This window comes from Belonocnema kinseyi, chromosome 5 (assembly GCF_010883055.1).
Source record: "Belonocnema kinseyi isolate 2016_QV_RU_SX_M_011 chromosome 5, B_treatae_v1, whole genome shotgun sequence".
In the NCBI taxonomy this organism is placed as follows: Eukaryota; Metazoa; Arthropoda; class Insecta; order Hymenoptera; family Cynipidae; genus Belonocnema; species Belonocnema kinseyi.
This window is the reverse complement of record NC_046661.1, coordinates 104,435,445-104,444,663: the sequence shown is the minus strand read 5'-3', so window position 1 is coordinate 104,444,663 and position 9,219 is coordinate 104,435,445. Positions and strand designations below refer to the sequence as shown.

General features: G+C 31.6%; 1 protein-coding gene across 1 annotated transcript in view; it reads left to right on the top strand.

Moving 5' to 3' along the window:
* LOC117173815 (alpha-N-acetylgalactosaminidase-like) overlaps positions 1 to 2,843 on the top strand; it is a 15,965-nt gene extending 13,122 nt beyond the window's left edge. Inside the window, exons 6-7 of the mRNA XM_033362458.1 lie at positions 2,448 to 2,612; positions 2,700 to 2,843. Coding sequence (XP_033218349.1) covers positions 2,448 to 2,612; positions 2,700 to 2,843 — 309 coding nt within the window. The remainder of the gene's footprint in view (positions 1 to 2,447; positions 2,613 to 2,699) is intronic.
* The last annotated feature ends 6,376 nt before the right edge of the window (positions 2,844 to 9,219 follow it).

Below are 9,219 nucleotides of genomic sequence, written 5' to 3'. Positions count from 1 at the left end.
TTAATATAAAATGTCAACGTAACAAAATTGTTAAAAAATTATCACTCTTCTCTGAAATTTAACGAGTTTTGAATTATTAATTTTAATTTCTGACGAAACCACTAATTTAATCAAAAATGCTACAAGGTTGCAAATTTTATTATTAACAAAATTATTAAATTTGTATCTAGTGATTTGTATTTAATGATAACAATTTTAGGTGGAAATCACCGAAATAAGCTAAATATGTTGAAAAATTGTAAATATCCCGTAAAATGTAAGAATTTTTTATTTAAAGTAACAATAATTTCCGATGAAAAACACTTACACACCAGATAATTGTTCAGAATTATAAATCTTCTTCAAAATCTAATGATTTTTTGTTTGAAGTAATTCATTTCCTGTCAAAACATTAATATCCGCTAAGGTAAATTTTGGATAAATTATCAATCTTTGAAGTCTAATAACTTCGTATTAAAAATACACATTTCAAATGTGAAACAATAACATAACCTAACATGGTTGAAAATTGGGATGCTTGCTTATATTTTGTTCATAAAATGCTGCTTCATGGCAAAAAACGAACGAAACCTTAGATCTTTACAAATTTTTAGTCTTCTTCGAAACTTTATGATTTTACATTAAATTTCTTTCAAAAAAGTACTAATCAGCAGCGAAAATCACTAATACAAAAAAATGAAATTTCTAATAATTTATTAGATAATTTGAAAGTTTTAATTAAAAAACGTAAAATTATTGAATTTCATAAATGTTTCTCAAATCACATAAGGTTTTGTACAACTTTTCTTATTATGGTATTATGGACACAAAATAGCAGGTCTCAGTAAAAATATCTAATTAAACTTTTAACAATTTCATTATGGTTACTGATTGCCTCGTTTTAAAAAAATATATTAATTTTATGAAAAAATTTCGAACTTAGAAAAAGCGTTTTCATAAAGAATATTGTATTTGACTGAACAATTTTCCTTGTCGCTTTTTACTACATGTTTTTAATGATAGGAAAATTGTTTTGTAATTATTTGAACCATTGAAAAATTTATTTAAAACATTAAATTAGGTTAAATTGTAGGGAAACATTTTTTCGAGTTAAAAAGCGATTAGGAACAAAATTTCAGCTTTTAACAAAACTTTCTAAATAAAAAATGTTTTTATGTGTACATTTTTTTATGAACCATATTTAAAAAGTCAGGAATCTTCACAAATGGTCCGAAGTTTTGACAATTTCTAAACAACCTGGCCATTCCTGACAATTCTTTCTATTTCTGAAGATATACTAATTCATATCCTATCAGGTAGATCATCGGCTATGACTGCAGATAAGCTAACCGAAAAAGATTAAATATTAAAAATAATTTTTTTTTCAATGTTGCATATACAGATTCAAGGGTTAAAAATAGAGATTCTACGGGTTTCGACGATTTCAGATACCTAAAACTTTTACTAAAAAAATTTTAATTAGGATAAATATAATGTATCTTGTAAAAAAAAGAAATATGTTAAAACAAACAAAATCATCAGATTCATTTAGTACAGTCGAATCTATCAACAAGGCCGCTACGAATAAGGCCGCTTACCCTCATCCTTGCTGGAGCTCGCCGATACGTTTCTATCACTTTCACGTTGACTTCGAAATTCCAGTCAGCCGCTACCAATAATGCCGCCGTAGAAATCGCAATTTTCATGGCTTTTTGGAGAGTTTTTTTTTGTATCATTCAAATATATCGAATACGTTTCAAAGTAAATATGAGAAAATTTTTATAAGAAATAGAAGATATAAAAAAAACCTTCTAAAAATCATAAAAATGTCGGTTTCTACGACGGCACTAATCGTAGCAGCTGACTAGAATTTTGAAGTCAGCGTGAGAGAGAGGGAAGCGTCTTGCTGAGCTCGAGGAAAGATCAGGGGAAGCGGTCTTATTCGCAGCGGCCTTATTGATAGCTTTAACTGTATATAAATATTAATAATTAAATATAAGTAAAAAGATAATATGCATAAATAAAAATAAATAATATAAATAACCTGGGAAATATAAAATGGATTAGGTCTTATGACTTTCTAATCTTGGACCCTTAATAAAAGGATTATCCTTCGAACTCAAGCTCTGAAGATTTCTGAACATTTTGTCATGAATTCTGACTTTTCCTGACGATTTCTTTTGATAAACGTACCAAAAATGGTCAGAAATGGTCAAAAGTCCTGAATTAATCCTGACGATTTCCGTATTTATTTTTAGTAGGGAACAGTAATTTTTTATCAATTAAACGAGACCATGAGCAATAATTTTGAAATTTTTACAGTATGATTAGATATTTCTTCCTGAGATGAAAAGAAAATCAGGTTTTCAACAATAGTGATTGCGAAATGTTCGACAAATTGTTAGACCACTTTTTTTAGATGCAATTTGTAATTTCATTAACCATTATCTATTTTTGTTTTGTTTCAGGACAACAGCGTTGAAATTTGGGCAAGACCTATAACACCAGCTACTAAAAAGCATTACTCCTATGCGATAGCATTTTTAAATTCTGGAACAGACGGAACTCCGATTAATGTTTCTATCACCCTGGAAGAAATCGGATTACAATATTCTGCTGGTTACCATTGTGAGGTAATTAAAATTTAAAATGAAACAGAAAAATGTACTATTTTCATCTTAATTATGTATTTTATTTTCATTTCAAATGTCTTATTGCAGGATTTGTACGATAATGTCGACTACGGTATCTTGACGCCAATGATGAAGATTAAAGTTAGGGTGAACCCTACAGGTGTTGTGATGCTACGATGTGATTTGCAAAAAGAGAAGAAGGCAAACAAATCTGATAAAGTCCAGCTGTGAAACCATTACTGTAATTTTTAAACTATCTATACGTATTTTTCTTGGCTTATTACTTACATGGACATACCTTGTAAATAATTGCATAAATAAAACTCAATTACAATGGACACTTAAACGCTTATTTATTTTTAAACATTATTTAACTCGTTATACCACTTGAACCCAGATTCTTCTTGGCTAATTTTGTTGAATTTTGTCTGTAGAATTTGAATATCAAAATAGAACAATTTTCAATTCGGTTTCTACCTTTATATCTGAACAGAGGATTTTTATGTATAAAATCAAAAGTACTCTGTGTTTTATTAATTTATAATAATTCATTATTGATGAAATGGTTAATGAAGTTAATTACAATTTGAAAGAGAATAAAGTAGTAGGTACAGTTCTGATTGTTCGTCCGACAGCTGATGATACACAGCAAAGGCAATGATACAAATTTGTGTTGATTGGAGATTTACCAAGTTTTGATCATTGTTGCAGGTACATGTTACTTTTCAATTCAACCAGGGATTCAAGTTTTTGTGTTTATATGTCATAGCCCAATTGCGGACCTAGACGATTAGCCGACTAACTGGCCAGTAGGCTAATCGACGCTAAATAGCCAACTGTATACCTGCACCTGCTCACGTTCGTCTAGTGGACGGATGAAGGCAGCCAATAAGCGGACAGTGGACTATTTGATTAGTAGTCCAGGCATCTGGTAGTTTGGTTCCAGAAAAAATCCTACTTACAATGTTTTTAATGTGAAAGTGTCGTTAAGGGATCCTTTTTGACATATCAAAAATGCTAGAACAGATCAATTGCCAAACCGGGGTTTTCTTTAACAGTTCCAAAAGTTACTTTTGCGAGGACGGATAATTCCCATTGCATTTTAGAGTGAAATATTCAACAGAAAAAAGAAAGAAAACAAAATTATGAACAAATTTGGTTACAAAAATAATCCGCTAACTTCTATTGGTTCCGAGTTATGATATATTGAAAAATCCCCATTTTTGGGGGGTTTTCAACGAAAAATCACTGAGTTTAAAAAAACACTGTGTATCTTCGCACATAATTACTGCACGGAAAAGTGTTCCGCATGTGAGTGAAACTAGACTAATGTTTCTGTAATTGCAAAAGAAGAACAATATGCTACCTCTGATAGATCATGAGTTATGACTCCTCAAAATTGGCCATTTTTGTTTGTTTTTACGGGCAAAAAAGTGGACTTTACTTTTTTCCAAAGAAATCTTGTCAAGTTCAGTTTACTTTGATTGTACCAGAGGATGAAATAGAGTCTACAAAAATCTGCATATATCTAAAAAAACAAGGTCTTTTACACCTATTATTTTATGAATAGTAAGTTTTCAAAAATTTCATTTTTCTTTTCCATTTTTGACTGTAAAAGAAGAAGCTGCGTTATTAAAAAATACCTCATTTTCTGTGGATCTAGCCACAAAGTTCCTAGAGAATAAATGAAAGTGGAGCCAATTTGGGGTAAGATAAAAAAAGTGTCCTAGCCCATATAGGCCACGAGATATGACCTTGTAAAGTGCACTCTTCATGCATAGATGCACCTGAGCGTACCGTAGTGTAGAACTACGGTAATATTTCGAAATTTTTTACCCAAATAAGCGTATATGATTCTTAATGCGAAATAATGGTCACAGCATATTATGTACAATTTACGGAAATCACTGATAATCACAAGTATCTTGGAGGTAAATATAAAATTAAATTCAGAAACAGCATTTATTAGAAAAATTTGTCAACAACAATTATTTTTAAAAAATTTGGTTTATCGATAGGAAATATACATCACATTTTTAATCAATGATGAGTACTTTTTTGCCACAAAAGTAGTCAAAAAGTACTAAACAGTGGCACGCTGAGGTGCCTCTATGCATGAAGAGTGCACGTTCCAAGGTCATATCTCGTGACTTATTGGGACTAGAAAACTTTTTTTTATCTTACGCAAAATAGGCTCCACTTTCATTTATTCTCTAGAAACTTTATGGTGGAATCCATAGAAAATGAGGTATTTTCCAAAAACACAACTTCTTTTTTAGTCAAAAATGCAAAAAAAAAGAAATATTTGAAACCTTGCAATTCTCAAAATAATAGGCCTAAAAGTCTTTCTTTTTTTAGATATACGCAGATTTTTGTAGACTCTGTTTCATCCTCTGGCACAATCAGCGTAAACTGAACTTGACAGGATTTATTTGGAAAAAACTAAAGTTTACTTTTTTGCCAGTAAAAACAGGCAATAATTGCCAAATTTGAGGCCTCATAACTCATGACCTATCACAGGTAGGATATTATTCTTCTTTTGCAATTACAGCAAATTGAGTCTAGTTTCACTCACCTGCAGAACACTTTTCCGTGCAGTAATTATGTGCGAAGATACACACTGTTTTTTGAAACTTAGTGATTTTTCGTTGCAAACCCCCAAAAAATGGGGATTTTTCAATATATCATAACTCGGAACCAATAGAAGTTAGCGGATTATTTTTGTAACCAAATTTGTTCATAATTTTGTTTTCTTTCTTTTTTCTGTTGAATATTTCACTCTAAAATGCAATCGAAATTATCCGTCCTCGCAAAAGTAACTTTTGGAACTGTTAAAAAAACCCCGGTTTGGCAATTGATCTGTTCTAGCATTTTTGATATGCCAAAAAGGACCCCTTAACGAAACTTTTGCATTAAAAACATTGCAAGTAGGATTTTTTCTGGAATTTTATTCATTATTTCGACGTAATGCCTAGACTGTAGAGCGTTTCAGCCCAGTAGACTACTATGCATAAGGTCCATCATATATTTTAAGAATTGAGATTTATCATTTATTTTCATTGAAATATTTTTAGTAAAAAATAATAAAAAGAGTTTATATTAGAAATGCTAAACCATTCATAATTTATGTAGTTATGTGACACGAAGTGTTGTGTGTGTTATAACAAGTTGTACAATTGAAGGGGTGGATGCAATAACCACCTTCCCAGTGGGCAAAAAATGTGGCGACGTCTTTAAGACATCGTTACGACATCCTTACGACAACTTTACGACATCCTATGTCCATGTCGTTTAGGTGTCTTTACGATATCGTAAATAAGTCGTATGATCTGACGATGTCTTTACGATATCGCAAAGACACCGAAACTACATGGACATAGGATGTCGTAAAGTTGTCGCAAAGATGTCGTAACGGTATCCTAAAGACCTCGCCAATTTTTGTGCCCACTGGGTTAGCGTTCGAACACACAGAGAATTATTGTCCGCTGAGCAAATTTTCAAAATTGTTTCAATTTGAGTGTTGACCATCAATACTTGTAGACTATTTTATTGCGCATCTTTTTTATACGACAAACAAATTCAATGTTTTTTCCGTTTTTTATTTATTTAAGGAAAACAACAATTTTCAACTAAAAAAGAATCAATACTTTTTTGCATTCAACTTGCCAAATTTTTGTCGGGAATTGATATATTTTCTTGAAAATTTAATGTGACATTCTTTAATATATTCTACGACTATTAGAGTGTTTATCTTATTAAAGAAACATTTCAGAGCTGTTTAGTGAATTTACAAAAATATTTTGATCGAGTTATGGGATGCATGTATATAAACGAGAAAGTTGCGTGAGGAAGTTTCGAATTTTGACAACTTTCAGTGAGAAAAGTCTTCCTTAGAGATCAAAGGAGTTTTTCCAAAAAGTTTTAGATCTTTAGTCATTAGAGGGAAAAAGTGAGGACGATGTGAATATTATATACGGCGATCTTACATCGACTAGGTACGCGAGAACATAGCGCCACGGGTTGACGTACATTGACGTACGATCCAAGTCGAGGTTAGCAAGCCGTACATAATTTTCACATCACTGCCACTTTTTTACCCTGATGACAAAAGATCAGAAACTTTTTGGAAAAACCCCTTTGATCTCTAAGGAAGACTTTTCTCACTGAAAGTTGTCAAAATTAAAAACTTTCTCATCAACTTTCTCGTTTATATACATGCATCCCAGATTTCGATCAAAATATTTTTGTAAATTCACTAAACAGCTCTGAAATGTTTCTATAATCTCTAACAGTCGTAGAATATATTGAAGAATGTCACATAAAATTTTCAAGAAAAAATATCAATTCACGACAAAAATCTGGCAAGTTGAATGCAAAAAAGTATTGATTCTTTTTCGGTTGAAAATTGTTGTTTTCCTTAAATAAATAAAAAATGAAAAAGCATTGAATTTGGTTGTCGTATAAAAAAGATGCGCCATAAAATAGTCTACAAGTAATGATGGTCAACACTCAAATTTAAACAATTTTGAAAATTTGCTCAGCGGACAGTAATTCTCCGTGTGTTCGAGCGCTAAGGTGGTTATTGCATCCGCACCTTCAATTGTGACAAAATGAATTAGCTAATAATCTGGCTTCAAAGAAAGCTATTTCATGTCATTCTGTATAGTTCAAAATCGAACGTAGCCGTATGTAATTGCAAATAGTGACGTCCCGTAATTTGAGTAAATGATGTTCAACTTTTTACGTTAAAAATTAATAAATCTTAGTCATTTTTATATTATTCGTACAAGCTCAACTAAACTACTGTTGCTCAATAGGCCTAGGATACTCTAGGTACTCTAAAAATTACTTGAAGTACTTTCTTTATCTTAAATTTGGAGAAATCGCTTTTCTTAATAGACCAAAGTTATGAAAATAAATTAAATTAAAATAAAGATCACGAAATGACCAGGAATTTCATTATCCATGCATCTTAGAATTTTCAGATTATATCAGTTTACGCTGATTAAATTATAATTTATTATTGTTCAAAATTATTCATTTATGTTGAAATTAGTTAGTACATAGTTGTCCTCATGCGCCCAAGATATTTGATTGCAATAATTAATTAAGAATGTACTTTAAGATACTTTATGAGAAAAGAATTTCTATTCTTATTCCTGGGATTTTTTTAAAGTTTGTTTTTTCTAAATCCGAATAATAATTCTTTAAAAAAAATTTCGTTCCATGCAAAAAATTCCCTGTTTCAAGTGAAATTATATTTCTCTTTAAGGAAACATCCTCTCGTAAAATAAATACATTCAAACTTAAGGTAGCAAAAAAAGATAAGAGAGGATTGGATTCTGAGCGAAAGGTCATAATTTAAGCATTCAGAGCCTACAGTATTGGGCCACATTAGAAAGCGGACAAGTCAACATTGTTTTCACGGGTAGATTTTCAGCAGATCGATCATCTTGTATAGGCTGCAGACAAAGCGGATATAGTCTTCAATTTAAATCCTGCAAAATTGCAAATGTTGTCTGGAACATAACAGATAAGTTCAATATAGATATGTCAGGAAATATGGAATTTCCATATATAATAGACGATTAAATTATTTTCGAAGAAGCTTTGTAAGTTTTAGAACTTTTTGCTTATGAAAAAGATCCATTTTTGACATTATTGCAATCCTCAGTATGTGGTTTTTTCAAATTATCTAAAAAACAAACATTGGTTAAATTTCACCCCTATTCTGTTTCTAGTTATGTCATCTGTTATTATGCGAATTGCAATCGATGAACTGAATACAGATTTTGGTCGGCCCAAGAATCGATACATAGTAGAATTAAAAATTAAATTTGAAGATGCGAAGCAGCAGCAGGATATTTATTTTACTATAAGATAAATGAAGCATTCTTCTACTTTTGTTCAACCGAATTACGTTTAAAGTAAAATTCCTCTTTTTAAGCTGTCATCATTGAATGTATTACTTTAGTCTTGAGATGTCCTGTTTGAATATGACAAGTTCATGCAGTTTAATCTAAAACAAAAGTGGTCTTTTTTTAGGTCTCTGAATGATCGTCCTATAAATAGCTCCCTTGAGAACTGGTTTATTTGTACTGAATTAAGCTAAGATTAGTGTTTCTTGGCATTGTATCGTTCATGATGAATTCCCTTATTGCGCACTTATTTCTTGTAATAAGTAGTCAATACTTATATTATCAACAAAACTTCTTTATTCAAAACTGTTATTCGTCTACACTAGTCAATTGTTAAATTATAAGTGATGTGCAAATTTCTAACCGCCCCTTTACCTGCTCTCCCCATCCTGGTCGTTCAAAGGTGAGAGAGCAAGGGAAAGGTTCCCAATTACCTATACCTTTTCTTCTCTATCGAACGAAGGTCGAAAAGGAAAGGCCGTGGGTTCTTGTTTGGTGAATCTGCATCATATAAATGTTGATAGTAAACACGGGCGATTGACCTTTCGCTTCCGACATTCACAGGTAACCACTGGCTGAGGGGAGCGAACGTCCCCTTCCACTACACGGACTACGGTAGTAAGTCCAGCAATGTCCAGCCCTTCTGTCCCCCACCCTTTTCATTTTCCACATTCTTAATTTTGGAGAGG